Genomic DNA, 16,658 nt, shown 5'->3' with positions numbered 1-16,658 from the left:
TTGTCTTAAAGTTGTTTAACTATAACTTCAATCATTCGAAAGAGAAAAAAATTGGTTTTCACATGAAATTTATTTTCAATTTTTTCAAATTTAAACTGACTTTGTACAAAAGCGATTAATCAAATACAAAGTGTTTGGTACTGTATTTTCGAGGTCTTCGTTCAAGTGGCGTTTCAGAACACTGTTGAATATTATACATTATATACAACACACTAGATACTCATGTTACGAACAGCAGCGGTAACATTTCCCAGGATTCAATATACATTACCGTGTATAACAATTAGAATAGCGACAAAGAAGCCAACAAAATCGTTGATAATCGCTTTCGGAAAGCTAAAATAATTCGTTTAATTGCTCGAACTTAACGAGAAATGCCAAGTTATTGTAAACGGTGCACTGTGGCATAATACTTAAATGAATTTGTGATGAAAATGAGAGAAGAAAAAAAACTGCAAATGATGATGGATGGATGGAATAACGTAATTATGAATCTTGTGCAGTAATTTTATGTCGCTCTATGAACTTTTGGATTTTTTCTTTTGCCTTTAAATTTATGGATTAAAGGTTAAATGTTTTTTCGAGGTTGTAATCACAATTAATCAAATGACGACACTTCATTGTTCACAATCATCGACGAATTGATTAAGAGAATTTAATTTTAGATATGGGCTTCGATAATGGACTCCCTTTGTTTTTTGTTGCTTCTTTGTATCATCACTAATCGTGATTTACTGGACCTCTCCTTTAATGATAAATTTGTCATGTGTCACATCTACTATACTAATGATACATTCAACGTTTAAAATTTTATCAATTCAATGAACCGAGAAACCAACCCATATTAATGTCCTACACTTATTGAATATGGAAAAAAAAACTTTGGAAATATGTACAATAAGGATTTTCAAGGTCAGACCATTGAGTGAGGAAATCGGGCAATATAAGAAAGAGGTATGCTTTGAACACACTATACATTGCACAACAATATTTTAAGGATTGTTAAGGATGATGTCCTGTGCCGATAAGATATAGAAAACGAAACTCTAAAATTCAATCATGATTCGTTTACCAAGTAAAGAAGGGTAAAATCTCAGCTGGATGGCGAGTTTAACACTCTCATCATTTGGTTTATAACAAACATAGAAAAGGTGATGGATAAATCATTGATATTGACATGCTTGTTGTATTGGATCATATCAAAAACATTTTTTTTTCTCCATAACTTCATTCATTCATTCCAGATCTTCTATCAAATTACTCTTTTAATTACGCTCGCACATGTTGCATGTGGGTTGGTCTAACACATGTATCGAAAAAAACACTTTTTTTAGCCTACGGTTCTTTGCAAGGAGAAAAAGTGAAATCTTAAGGTTGTTTTTTTAGTCATTGGACTTTCAAGTGTGGAATCAAATTTACATTCAATAATGTGTACGTCTTTCTTCATTTATAGAAGTTACCGCTACTGTTCAAATATTAGCTGTTGTAGGTATTTAAAACAACTACATCATTTAGCGGTATTAGCTTTGACATTGAAGAAAAAACAAATTTAAAAAATTTATTTAAAAAAATTAGAAATTTAATTATTTTCTAGTATTGTTTGTGCAAAGCATCAGTTAGTGTTCATGTGAATATTAAATTAAGAAAAAAAAAAATGAAACGAGCTGCTAAAATACTTATAAAACCTTGAAGAACTATGTCCACTTTCGTTCGAAATTGATGATAGCCACGCCATTTACTAATTATAGGTAAATTATCGTCTCCGATCGCCAACCGATTCTTTGTATACAATTAGGAATGTTAGCTGTATATTCACACCCCTTCGGATTAAACGTGACCATAAATAGTGTCTAGGAAGAAGATGACTTGAATATTCCGGTTTTTTTGTTATTCAAAACAAAAATAAAAAAATATGTAAACAAAACCCGGACACATCACACGCACATAATCATTATATATTTTGTTAGCACTGTAGAATGTAAGTAAGAATTCAGTGAATCAGGAAAAAAAAACTTCTATTTGACAATAAGGAAATCAAATCTTGTCTAATTGAATATAGCAAACCCGTTCAGAATTCTAATTCAGATAATTCTGGTTGTACATCAAATATTTGATAAGCTTTTTCCATATTTCATTACGAAATTAATAATTTATTCCGTTGATGAACATATTAATTTTGAATAAACATGAAGACATAACTGACAATGTTAATTGTAGCCCGATATCGTGTTTTCCTATACGCATTTAAACGCGTTAACACAGTCGATTGATGATTTACCTGGCATAATTAAAAAATTTAATCTTTTTAATGTTACAGGAACTACTATTTTCTAACCAACCATCAATGAAAAACTAATGCGGCCCCGAGGACGTTTACGTACATCAATGCCCATTTTTGGGCTCTATGTATACACAAATTCTTGAATGGTTTTTGGCATGACATTAGCGAAATATTGTAAATGGTGATGATATAATAAAGAATAATCAGGGTGAGTCCGTAATGTTGTATGCTTTAATTGATATTTTCTATTAAGTTGATTAGATATAAGGAACGTTTGTAATGTTAAAAAAAAACCGAATTGAATCCTACAATGGATTGCTAGGTAGATTTGTTTTGTCTTGGTGTTGTATTAAGATCTAGTATCAGTAGTATGATTAGTAAGTACCAGTAAAGTTTAATCTTTTTTACTACATGTCCTATGCGAAAGACCATTACATAGCAGTTTGCCCCATGCGAAAATGATCCATTGCATGTGGACTATTTTCGGTTAATTTTTTTTTTTTCATTTTCCTGTGTACAACTTTTGCATGGAGCTCGGAGCTGGTAGTAAACCAGAAGATATTGCTGCCACTTTTAATTCATTATTTCGGAAACAACTATACTCGCAAACTCAATTGTGTGTTTTTGATCAACTTGCTTCGGTGACTGTTGTTTCAACAGGGGTAGAGTTTCTTTATCCGAGCCGAGGGTTTGTTGCTCAAAAATTTTTTTTTATCATAAAATTGTTACCTTATATAATGAACTACTTTCGAAGCATCCAATTGTTTGCACGAGTTGGAAAATGTTGGACAACGTTGTAGAAACTTTCCTATACATTAACTGCTCGCACATTTCCTTATATCCTGCAAATTACACCTTCAATTGTATTTTTATTCACATGACTGCACCTAGGTTGCGGTTTATTTTCTGTTATTGCCGTTCTGTCAGACTCAATAAATTTGACCAAGTCTTCACATAATATGCTGTCAGTATTCTACTTTCTGCACGTCAGTGACAAACCTGAACCTCCACTAATATGTTACGAAATAAAGTTCAACGCGGTGGAATAAACGGCTCAGTTAATAATCAGCTCAACTTACAAAAATCGCAGGAATTTTGTTGTTCTCTTTTACGCAATGAAAGGTGTTGTAAAAATTGTTCGACAAAAAAAAACAACAACCGTGGTACCACCCATCGGATCGACGGTATAAGATGTGAGTTTAATTGCATATACACCATACATTGTACAGTACGTACGTACATGATGTGGCCGTCTTTCAACGAAATAATAATAATTATTTGCTGTACATAACGGTTTTAGCTTATTGGAATTTTGTGGTACTTTCGTGATGTTTGTCCAGTGTGTGGATGGTATATAATTGAGGAAGAAAAAAGATGATAGCTACACCGGTCTTTTGGAATTCAAAATTATTTCAAACGATATAATATTTGCTTAGAGTTTGTTAAACATCAGAAGTCGTTTAACATTATTCAAATCACCGTGTACAATTATCCGATTTTCGGTTTTGGATTTTTATTTGGTCTGTTTATACATTGCACACAATTCAGATAGAATTGAAAATAGTTTCCTTGACATGTATCACAGAGGGACGAATCTGAGAGATATTTATTTAGCTATAAGTATATCATCCATTTAGCAACCGAATTCATTTGCGTAATAATCGCCACTAACCATTCTCATTCGCTTCAAAATCTGTTTTTGTGTTTTATTTCTTAGAATTTGATTTTAACGACACGATGTGAAAACCTGAACGTTTCTGCTAACATAATATTTGCTCAAAAAAAAACCCAATGTTAAGTTCTGCGTTAATACGATTTGATTGAATGCAAAGTTTGTGGATGCCCTTTCTCGGAAACAAGCGCAAAAACTGATTAATTCATTCATTCATTCGTACAAAATTAGCATATTTTTTGCAAGCTTTTGTGATATATTGTGAATGCTATTTTTTGTTCAACAAATTTTCAATGGATCTGTTTGCTTGATGTATTTTAAAGTCAATGAAAGCTAAAGGTCAGTAAGAATTATCACAGGATAGGGTGATAGTTAACCGCTTTCGTTTTGCAGCTAGTCCATGAAGAGCGATTTTTGTACTCCAAAGGAAGCGAAAGGCTTAGTGGCATATTTTTGGCAAAGATAGTCTTTGAAATGGTTTTTCACTGTGACGCCATAGTAGAACATTTTCGGCCAAATCAATGCCAAAAATGTCCTAGATTAGATTAGATTACAGTTTTGGGAGGCTTCAAAAGATAAGCAGAAACCCAGATCCAGGATTCTTTGTTTCCAACTCTCTGGCCTTGTTTTCTTCATTAGGGAAATTTTCCAGTTTCAACAAACAACAAGTCCCAAGAGCAACAATTCCTTAACCTTTCAATTTGTATAAGCGAATTCCTTGAGTTCAGACGGTTCAGACACAAGTATTGTTTCACGCTTTTCACAGCAGGATTCGGAGTGAAGACAATTTATGGCAGTTAGCTATTTTCAGTGATCGGCGACCGAAAACGCCTTTTCTATACAATTAGGTGGCGCTCAATGAACTAAAAATGCTTTGCTATCAGGAATGAAAAACTCCATTTTCCCGATATAAAAATCAAGTCACAGCGTAAGTCTCAAACCTTTGATATTTCATTGCACAGCAGTAATGAAATGATATGTTCCGCACCGATAATAAACGAGTAGACGGAATTACTTTGGTTCCGTGGAAGAACGGTCAATGTTTAACCTGGGACGCGACTTGTTCCGACACCTTCGCACCTTATTACCTTCATCAGTCGTCGAGAGAATGTGGTATTATCGCTGAAAATTCTGCTCGCTCGAAAATCCGTCTATACGCACAGGTTACTGAACAGATTTTCGTTTTTGTTCCTGTGGCAGTTGAAACCAGGGACTAAAATAAGGATTTCTGTGCATGTGGGAAACTTTTCAACGGGGCGCCTTAAAACGAAATCTTGGGCGCCAAAGTAACAATTTTTTATGCCAAAGTAATATCATGACCGTAAGTCTGGCGAGGGATTGCGGAATCAGTTCTCTTTTCTCAATTCTATCAAAACTCTACTGATAGATAACGATTCACTACTTCACTGAAAGATGTCGCAGCAACAAGGCCAATGTCAACAGAAAAATAATTAATTTTTTACTCAATGGATAATAGTCAAATAAAATGCCATCGTAAAGCCCATGATCTCAGGACTCTGGCACAGTAATCAATTTTTTAATCGGCCCTATATCGCAGCTATATGCTTGGCGATAAGAATTTAAAAAAAAAACGTTTGCTGTCATTTAATCGATTCGTCAGACTCTTATCGCCAGGCCGATATAGGGCCGATTGAAAAACTGATCAGTCCGTCCAGTAAAAAATTAATTATTTTTCGGTTGACATTGGCTTTGTCTCTAACAGTAGAGTTTTGATAGAATTGAGAAAAGAGAACTGATGCCGTAATCCCTCTCCTGGGTCTTATTCGAAAAATCACTCAAAATGTCCATGACATGATAAAAGTATGATTGAAAATGTTTGAAAAACTCCATAACTCGAGTAATTCTTAGGGGTCATTCAAATAGCGCGCACGCTAAAAACGTGAGACAAAACATAATTTTTGTATGCGATTTGGATGTTTTGTCTCATGTTTTTCCCACCTGAAAATTCCCACCTGCGATGTTCCTTAGTTTAGTCCCTGGTTGAAACGATGGGACCATGGTGCGAAAGTGGAAATAGATTTCTTCATGAGCTTGGTCGCTTGTTGTGCGAGAAAATCGGGGATCCGAGATCTAAGTCATATTTTTTTCAAAAAAATAATCTGTGCGTTTTCGATAATGGGCCATGCCCCATGGGAAAAAGTTAGATGAAATTTACGAGTTTTTGTAACTTCACTTTTGTAACCAATTTTAAAGTTTAAAAAAACGCTATGTTCAATCATGTTAGAGATAGAATCATCTAAGCAATTTCTTTTCTTTTTTTCTAAATTAGAAAATTATATCACTACGAAAAAAGCCATTTTACCCTTGTGAGATTTTTTATTTTAAATTGACAAATCTTTGAGACAAATCCAATTTTGCTGCTGTGCTATTTAAGCATTTTGTAGATATCCAATCCAGACAATTTCACAATTGAGTATTGGTAGCCACGAGCAAAATCATCAGCTCTATTTTCCTATTTTATCCTTAATTAGTTAAAAAGGTATTTAAACGGTAAGTGTTCCGATAGCTACGGACTGATAACATTAAACAGAAACAATCCGATTTCACTTCTTAAACGGTGTAGAAGTCGTTCAGATACACTTCTTCCTTTAAACATAACCACTTTTAACCAACGTCCGTCGTGTTAATTAGATTGCTAATTGCATTCCCAATGTATATCTCACAGTTTAATTTTCGAAGAAATAATACAAAATTAGCGACAATGAAGAGCACAACAAAAATGTGCTACTTATTACGCCACTGGCATCGAATTCCAACACAGACTTTTTTTTCTGTGAAAATGATTATTCAGTTTCTGTATTAAATCCTCAGCTATAACTTCCATTATAGCATTATGCAGTTGTGATTTATGGAAATCGCAGGAGTTGGTAATGTTTTTGTAATTTTTGCATTCTTTATCACTACTCAGACGCTACTTGATTGACATAAACTTCCGGTGTTAGAGGCTTCATAATTCGTTTATCATACGTACGAATAAAGCCCATTTTCTATAAATCATTATGCGGACGTTGTTTTCTCATAGTTATGGTCATGATCATGATCATAAGGTTAATTACCTACAATACGAAAATTGTTGGTATACACACACTACACAGCGTTAAAAGCCAAAAGATTTTTTTTTTTAATCTTGAACACATGTGTAAACTTAAATGAACACACCATTGTTACTGTCGATGATTAACACAGTTCGATCTCTGTTTATGCAAAAAAAAGAGAACGAAATACGAAGTTAGTTGTAGCTGAACATATAAAATTAACGAGTTTTGCTGTTTTACAAAATGTTAGCTGACGGTGGTAAATAAATTACTGCACCGATTACAATGGTGCCAGGACAACAGAGAAGAATATTTAATGATTTCGACTTGCTGGTATCAATTACCTTCGTAATTCATTGAATATGTACTGTCGCTATTCAGTGGCGAAATTGTCACTTTTTCGTGCTGAGATTTAGGTTGAAGGCTTTAGCAGAATGTTTTTCGTAATTTGGTTACGAAATACGTACTTTTCGTGTGTCAACCGAGATGGTAATTCCAAATTGAATTGCGAACTTTCTAGCATCCAAACATTGCGAGCATCCAAACTGAATTACAAAAAATCTTCTTTGATGAATGAAACGGGTGTGTTCACACCTCTTTGGTCTTAACAATCTCATATCTAGTGCAAAAAACAACTGTTTTTAATTACGTGAGTCAGAAAACGATGCTTTCGTTTTAGTGCAAACAGATGTTCTCTTTAAAGTAGAAATGCGCTTAGAAACATTTGAGATTGAACCTCAGACCTTTATTCATAGGATGTAGATACGTTCATTTGTTCCATACGCTCTATTCGCTCCACGTTTTTAATCATCGCACAATAGAGGTGACTTTGTATTTATCCTGTTCCATGAAGCGGTAATCGAAGTTTATTCTGTTGACAACATTGAAAACAATTTGGAACCAATACAGCTCCGGAACGTCAAAGAGATAAACGAAAATGAGCATCCGCACAAAAGACAAATATTGAAAACGGTTATTACTACAGGTGAGGTGGTCCGCATGGGTTAGTTGAAAGTAATTTTCAAATGATGTTGTGTTATATGCTTAGGATGGGATAGAATGGATAAGGAAGAGAGTAATTTCTGACCAGGTAATTTTACCTAATCTGTGGGTCACACGTAATAATGTGAGTAAAGGCAGGGTAAATTAAAATGATCGATTATGAAGATTTTTAGCGTATCGTGATTTGAAAACGAGTATAGACCTAAATAACAAGCTTTCAATCAATTTGTATAACATTCACAATGTGTTTTCGGTGTATTGAGCTTGCGCGCGCACGTTTTTACTTCGAGGTCGAGCTTATGCGTGTGCATTGGAACTGTTTACAGATAATAAACCTAACAAATGCCATATAAACAGTTCAAATGGGCGGTATGTAAGACTATACTGGCTTTCAAATCTGGATACACTCATAGTCGATCATTTTAATTTGCTTCCACTTTAATTACACAAAAATTTAACCTGGACCTATTTTAGGTGTTTTTTTATCATTAATGGATTTTTGACAGATCAGTTAAATTTAACTGGTTCAAGCTTTCCGTGAACATTTTACAAAACTTAATCAAAAAACGAGAGCTCCGGTCTAATTTTCCATATTGAAAGTTAAGAGACTTCATGAATGTGTCTAATTTATACTAACATGATAGACACATTCATAAGCCAAAGCCATATTCATTTTAGATTAGAGATTTACGGAGGGCTAAAGGAGATCACCCAGACCCCTTATATTTTCGTATTTAAAGGAACAAAATGTTGTGAAGATAACAGTCTGTGTACCGTGTTTCTGAAGAATAAGTCTGCAAATTGAAGCGAGTGTCAATTGATGGATCTATTCTGTAGAGAAAATAATCTGACTTCTATTGTTCTACGTACAATAGGGAGCATCAATTTCTTTATCGAAAGCTTTTCATTATTCACCATCCTAGTATATTGTGGTGGTTTCGTATTGATATAAAAATGATCAAACATTTAAATTTTGCTGATGAATCATAAAAATTGGTCGAATTAGATATCCGTCACCCGTATGATGAAACATTTAACTAACAATGAACTTTGATCTGTACAATGGCGGTAATCACATTGAACGTTCTTTTTTGTTGATAATCATCATCGACATTAACGATTAGGTTGTTTACAAACAACAAAACACCAACAGCCAACACACACCATTTTTGACTAATGGCTCTGTACATCACCTTTAGTTATTTCGTGTCGAAATAATTACTTTTTTTGTATGGACAAAAGTAGGAAATTATTTTTTGTTCAATTTGATTTCACGTTGAGGTCTTATCGTACATAAATTACGATCTGATGTAACATTTCGAAGCGAAGCTTTGGGTTTCATGGTCGGTCCGTCCCTCGTTGTTTGTGTTAAAAATTGTGGATAAAAAAAATAATCTCGTGATATAGAAGCAGGACAGCATTTTAACTACCTAAAAATTATCATTTTTAATTATTATGTCGTCAAGCATTGTTGATAGCGGTGTTACACATTTTAAATAATCGCAATGTATAAAATGGTGAAATTAATTTTACATTCTAAATAGCAAATAGAATTTCATGACACAGAGTCGTATGTACATACAATGTTGTTGGTTCGCAATTTCTGTTGGTAATTTTTTTTTCTCTTCATGCAATTTGTAATTTAAAATTTTTTTGTACCTAGTCATTCAAAAGTACATTTACATCAAGTTAAAAACTTCATCACATTTTATCTTTTCCTGTTCGTTGGATAGTTCATTGACATTAGAATTACTTTTTTCCTCCATTGAAGAAGGTGTAAGACATTTTTCGTACGTTCAAATCATTTTAAATGTGCGAAAAAAAAATAATCACAATTCTACTACATGCAGAGGCGAACAAATGGAATTCGAAACTATGCTGGAGGAAAAAAAAAGTAATTACTTTTGTCACCGGCAAAACCGTTTCAAGCATTCTTCTATCACTATTGGACGGATTTCAAACAAGACTGATAAATTGGTCTATTGTCGTCTTCGTGTAATTTTTTTCGCGTATTTTGTAAACTGGGTTAATTATATACTTGATGTATCTAGAGATTTGCACTTTTGTCTCAACATGCATTAAATACCCGCACCGGTTGGTAAATAGGGGACTCTCTTTTATGGAAAAACCATGTCGTACACTCGTTTCTATGACCACAATTTCAGGCTACGAGATCGGAAATAAGGCGAGTAGTTGGAGCGATTACGAACCACTGCACGAATAGATTTTATTTCCGATAAAGTAAACTAAGTACTTGAATCGCGTAGCTCCTGAATGCATTAACAATTCAAAGGACCAATCCTAAGGGATTATTCATTTTACACCAATCTCATGTTGCGCATCTTCTGGTATTATAAAGATGAGGATATGCCATCATTAGATGGCAAATGCATGAACCAATAATCCGGCAGAAGGCATACGTTAGCCGACATTTTATTAAAGATCAACAAAAAACCATTCTCTTTTTCTGTCACTTTTATTCAACTTCTGAAGCATGGGAGCATATTTAAGTCTAGGTTGACAGAGAGGGAATGGGTAGGACAAAACATTGAAACCACTGCGCTGAAATTCCTATCAAAATTAATCTAAAATCGAAACATAAATCAATCATAAGCATAACAGAGTCAATACTCTTCCCTCCAATGGGACAAAGAATAGGTCAAAGGTTAGAGTGGGCTAACCATCTTGAGACGTTTCCCCTATAACCGTTACACGATACAGCATAAACGAAACTTTCTTTTTGAACTGGTATTGCGAAAGATCGTTAAGGAAGCTTTTTGTCCTAGGACGAGTAAATGGTGAAAAATCGGAGAGACTGCTGTGAAAATCCCAAAAAAACACAGTCCACTGACAATCAAAATTTCAAATCATTCTCTGAGTTCATTAGGAACCACGTAGCGAAATTATGCCAATTGCATCAGACGTACAGCAATATAAGAAAACACACTTTCTACAACTTTTTCATCTAACAACCGAAGAAAAATCAAACTGAAATTGCTTGACTGTGAAACCAAATCAGTTTTCACAGTCAACGTTGATTGTGACGTCCTTCAAGCAGCTCCCAGATATAAGGCTGATTGCCAAAAAAAACCCTCTTCAGCACCACTATGATATTCCAGTGGTAAACACTATATTTCCGGCTTCGTGACACAAGACAGGTGTGGGGTGTGGGGACTGAGGGTCGAGGCAATAAATGTAAGACACAATTTCTGTGATCTTTACCGTTTTTATTAAACGCCAATTTTGGCCCCTACATTGCATTTAACTGAATCAAAACAACAAATCTGTTTCAACGTTTATTAAAACAAATCCCGACCCCGAAACTTTCTCGTTTACTGAAGAACCGAAAAACGATCCACCTTCGCAACCTCACTTTGGGAGAAACGCCGAGAAAATAAAACAAAGTTGCAGAAAATTTATTGTTGATAGACGAAACAGTGTAGATCAAACGTTGCGTCCTTATGAAATGCTAAAACAGAAAATAAGTTCGCAAACAAAGCTAACGCTTTTCCCTTTCCCAGGGTTCACGTTAATTGAATGGATTGAGAAATACGAAGAAAATTTGTTGAGAACTTTAGAGAATTTTTGGAAAGTTATTCCCAAATATGTTCGACATCCAGCGCAAATCCTGGTCTCGGTTGAGCCGCATACGTGCGGTCATGGAAACTGTGCCCATTTTTTGTTCAAATGGTACTTGGCGGATTCAACAATGCGCGATTGTGTTGCAACTGACCAAACCACGTTACACATTGTCAACGAGTGTCCGTTAAGGAAGTTTAATCGTGGAATTTAGCCATTACATTTTCTGGACGAAGGATCTATTGAATAGTTAACCACTCTGGTCATAAATCTGTTTTTGGCTTTGGATATTTAATTAAACTTTTGTTTAATTTTTTGTAATTTTAGAACTGTGATAAATAAATGTTCATACTTCACAATGTAAAAGCCTCCCAGAACTCTAATCTATCTATCTATGACCACAATTCTTTCAAATTTTCCAGAGTCGCCATTTCTCAAGTTAGAAGCTTTCGATATGTTTGCAATTCATCGAAAGTTATGAGCCTATGAGAGTAATAAATCGTAAAGTGCTATGAATTCTTACTGACTACAACCCCTGCACTATTACAAATCTTCCACAATTCCTTAATCTTAAGCCTATACTGAAAAGAAGTGTTAATTGAACTGAATTCGTCAATTTCACTGAAAAAACTTACACGAACTTGCTCTTTCTCTTACAGGTGCTGCAATTTTTATCAACCCGAATCTCAATGTACTTAAACAACGGAAAACGTCGATTGCGTGAACAGTAACAAAAATCAACGTTTCCACTTTATATGTGAATTGTGCGACACATTACAGAGTTGAATGTGTTCTTCTCAATAAATTAGAAGAAAAGAAAAGAAAAAAAACGAAAACCGGCTAACAAACTGTTCAATTGTTAATGATACGAACGTATAATTAGATTTCGGTATTAAATAATCAAAATGATAACGCGAAGAAATTGGCTACTTCGGTGCAGCATTCTCATCAACATAGCTGTCCTGTTATATATTTGCAGTCATGTTATTATTGGAAATGGTAATGTTTCCATTGGACCATCGTTTGTTATGCAAGATGAATACAATATAAAGCCACAGTCTCATCAACAACAGCAGCAGCAGCAGCAACAACAACAACAACAGCCGCAACAAGCAGCACAGATTGTCTATCAAGAAGCAGCTAATGATGCATTGCAGGTGAGTTTCGTTTCAGTTGTAAAAATTGTTCAGAGACCACGATTTCTGAAATAAGCAGATAATGACGATCTGAAATTGCTTGTGCTTACTCAATCAGTTGTCGAGTGGTTTACAATTTAGATTTTTTTTTTTTGTATAGTTTTCACTACTTTTCGTTTCTTTGGATTATATTTCATTCATTTTCTGATGTTTTACGACCGGAATATTAATTCAACCGTCGATTTCGGTAGGTCAATTTACTTCCACAAAAAGAACCACCTCCACCTCAGTGGAATGCTATATCGGGCGATCAACAGCCGGATCAAGTGCGTGAAGCAAACGAGAACCTAGAAGATTCTCGATTCGAATTGCCAACAGAACAACCACCAATTCAACAACAACCGCAACAGCAACCGAAGTCCGGCGGTGCTGGCGATGTAGTGTATCAAGATGTCAATTTGGTGAATACCAGCACGAACGAAGGTTTCACGATGCAAAATGAAGAGAAGGACCTCGAGACAAGACTTAAGTATGTGACAGCGATGAAAATGAATGAGCGTAGTTTAACCGCAAATCTTATTCCAGATTACTGATTGAATGCCATAACAAAGGCTATCAACCTGAAACCATACAACGTGGTGATTTCTGGGTGCTAAAGAATTACATACGAGCAGATCACGACGAACTACGCTGTTTTGAAACAATAACGTACACAACACATGCGGATTACACATTTTTGGACAATTTAATTCCATTGCTAGAAAGGTAACAGCTGAAGGTTCTGAAGGTCTTAAATCGGACCGATGTAACATGCTTGAAACTCAAACTGGATTTTCCAATTGTTTACAGATGGAATGCTCCTGTTAGCATAGGGTTACATGCACCGGGAACCGATTTCGTTCCGACCATTAAAGCCATTAAATATTTAAGAGACTGTGCACCTAACGGCCAATTGGTTCGACAATTCACCACATTTCATATTTACTTTAGCAGCAAACACATACCGAAATTTGTAAGCTTTCAGTCCTCGTCTACATACGATTCAAGATTAATTTTAACGAACTGTTCACTCCCACAGGTGCCGAAATTCAATAAAGTATTGGACCAACCATACAACTGTTCGCTGCCGTCACCATTTGTGAATATAACGTCGGCCCAGTTGTACAAAACGCAGAAAAAACTGCTGTACCCAGTGAATGTGGGCCGTAACATTGCACGTGATGCGGCAATGACGCATTTTATCTTAGCTAGCGATATCGAATTGTATCCGAATCCGGGTCTAGTCAAACGATTTTTAGAAATGATAGCACGTAACGATCCGCCGTTACAGCGAAAGAATCCGAAGGTGTTTCCATTGTCCATATTTGAAGTGGACAGTGCGTCACAGGTTCCTAGGGACAAGACCGAGTTGCAGGAACTGTTGAAGAAAGGAAAAGCCATACCGTTTCATAAGCGGGTTTGTTCCAGTTGTCACGGTGTGCCAAAGTCAAAGGAATGGATGGCTGCTAATGAAACTGATGGTATGGAATTTCTAGCGAGAATTCTTCGATTGGTTTAACACACCGAAAATCTTTTTCCAGAACTGGGCATCTTTCATATTGGTAAGAGAACCGGTTACTTTGTTCATTGGGAACCCATTTACATCGGAACGCATGCGGATCCACATTACGATGAACGGCTGAGTTGGGAGGGTAAGAGTGATAAAATGACTCAGGTTAGTTGATCAAATTATTCGATTCGCGCACCAAAACTTGACGCCATTTCTCCATTTTCCAGGGATACGCCTTGTGTGCTCTCGACTATGAATTTCAAATTTTAGATAATGCATTTTTAGTACATAAGCCGGGCATCAAAGTGTTAAAGAAAGATACGAAACGAGCCATGCTGGCGGCCAAAACAAATCAATTGATAAAGAAAATCATTTATCCGGAATTGCAAGTCATGTACGGAGTGCGGAAGGGTTGCGCTGTATAGTAATGGCACTGAATATCCTTTTCTGTTGATGAAAGGATATTCCGGATCCATAGTTGCTGCTTATTACTTTTCACACTCTTCATTTCTCTGCCAATAATTTATATTCGAATGTGCTATGAGAATGGTGGGTGAATGTGTGGTGTATTGAAATACGATATATAGGATCTTGCCAACAGACTAGCCATCCATCGAGTGGTAACGGCTGGTTTGTGTCTCTAAAAGCAAAAACGGAGAATTAGCTTCAGACTGACCAATATTCTTTGCCGTTAAATAGTTAGTGTCGTTCTGTGGCAACAGAACTCAAAGGCGTAAAATAATCCTCAGGTTGGGGGGTAACATAGAATCTACGCTCATCACATCAGGGAAGTAAACAATGTTAATTTAGTTTGAGTACTTGCGATAGCCCAGTTTTAGATTTATTGAATCGTCAATCTGTACGTCACATCTAATTTCCTTAAAATTCGAACTTTTCAGACTTTCAGAAAAGTTTGTGTCTCGTTAAGCAATTAATTCACATGTCTCTCCAGCAATAGTGAACAGAACATAATTACACGGATAAAGACACCGTGATATTCGAAAGGCTTGATTTTCACACATAGTAAGATGAAAGGAATTCGAATCAGTTTGAATGCCATTTTCGAAAATGGATCGCCACATTTTGCAACCTTATGCAAAAGATAGTTTGTATCGAGCATACAGACTATACTGCATACTGAGCGGTACAAAATGTCTATTGAAAAGCAGATCAGATTTTCCGAAACTGAACTGACGAATCTTTGGTCTCCGGTCATATGAACTCCGATAGACTTAGTCAGTTTCAGATAAAAATGACTTACCCATCATGTGCAACCAGACCAGTCCTGAGCATTAGCGTTTGCTTAGAATCGTGAATTATTTAGAAATTTGTAGAATTTAAATTTTAGCAATTTAACGCTCCCGCGGGTCTGTCAACAGCATAAAGAGCTTTTCTTGACAACCTGACTTGCGTCTTGTTTCACATTTTGGGTGAAATTTTGTTCGTTCAATGTAGAATCGAATGCTGGTTCTTCGACCCAGCAGATCTGACCCTATGTAAATTGAAATTGAAAAATTAAGCGAAGAGAAACTTCTGCTTAGCGTATCTTTTGCACTTTCAAACTGTGAAGATTTTACTGTATCAACTGATATCAACACTCGACTGACATCCGAAGAAAATTCAGTGTTAGACACTTGTCAAGTGGAATACCGATGCTGGCGCAAAATTCGAATTCCGAAATTTAAGCCATCGATCATTATTTTCCTTTCAAAGCATTTATTTTTAACTATCCGGACGAGATAAATTGTTAGTTACATGCTTGCCGGCAAAAGACCGTTCTTTTCATCAAATTACATGGCTGCCTGCCTTAACATGTAAAATGTACAAAACTGTCAAAATGACAAAAGGAAAAAGTTCGAATTTACTGAAATTTACCAGAATTTATCAAAACATAAATTCGGTAATTTCTTGTAAATTTCGGTAAATTTTCGGTAAATCTTGGTAAATTTCAATAAATTTGTTAAATAAATTTACCAATGACAGGCCCTGCGTTTTCGTGACGCTTATTGACTTCGGCCTCGTCTCCGATCAATAAAATTCACGCAAAAACTGGACTTTTCGAATTTGTATCACTTGTTATTTGAATGACTATTACAACCGGTCAAAAAACACACGAAAACGAGACTTTTCACATGTAATGCATTAAACAAGCTAAGGCCGTCGAAAGAAGTCCTTGAAACATGAAAAGTACGATTTTCGACACAAATGTAAAAATTAATTTCAATTCTGAATCGGCATGAGTCGGCATAATTAGTCAACACACTACAGAAACCTCGTCTCAAAACCTCGACATTTGAACGGCAATTTTCGAAGTTGTTTACTATAATATTTTAGGGTTCAAAACCTTTGTGGCAAAACTTTTTTTTTTTTTTTAATTAAATCT

The 16,658-nt window shown here is 35.4% G+C and overlaps 1 protein-coding gene across 4 annotated transcripts in view; it reads left to right on the top strand.

Annotated features, from left to right (window-relative positions):
• LOC119066241 (beta-1,4-glucuronyltransferase 1-like) overlaps window positions 1–16,147 on the top strand; it is a 28,478-nt gene extending 12,331 nt beyond the window's left edge. For all 4 annotated transcript variants that reach the window (XM_037168560.1, XM_037168558.1, XM_037168559.1 and 1 more), the window contains 8 exons: window positions 2,318–2,489; window positions 12,250–12,747; window positions 12,978–13,255; window positions 13,312–13,491; window positions 13,576–13,738; window positions 13,805–14,246; window positions 14,307–14,440; window positions 14,503–16,147. In XM_037168560.1, coding sequence (XP_037024455.1) covers window positions 12,496–12,747; window positions 12,978–13,255; window positions 13,312–13,491; window positions 13,576–13,738; window positions 13,805–14,246; window positions 14,307–14,440; window positions 14,503–14,700 — 1,647 coding nt within the window. In that variant the 5' untranslated portion in view covers window positions 2,318–2,489; window positions 12,250–12,495 and the 3' untranslated portion in view covers window positions 14,701–16,147. The remainder of the gene's footprint in view (window positions 1–2,317; window positions 2,490–12,249; window positions 12,748–12,977; window positions 13,256–13,311; window positions 13,492–13,575; window positions 13,739–13,804; window positions 14,247–14,306; window positions 14,441–14,502) is intronic.
• The last annotated feature ends 511 nt before the right edge of the window (window positions 16,148–16,658 follow it).

The sequence above is a fragment of the Bradysia coprophila genome, chromosome IV (assembly GCF_014529535.1).
Source record: "Bradysia coprophila strain Holo2 chromosome IV, BU_Bcop_v1, whole genome shotgun sequence".
In the NCBI taxonomy this organism is placed as follows: Eukaryota; Metazoa; Arthropoda; class Insecta; order Diptera; family Sciaridae; genus Bradysia; species Bradysia coprophila.
This window is presented reverse-complemented; position numbering and strand designations above follow the sequence as displayed.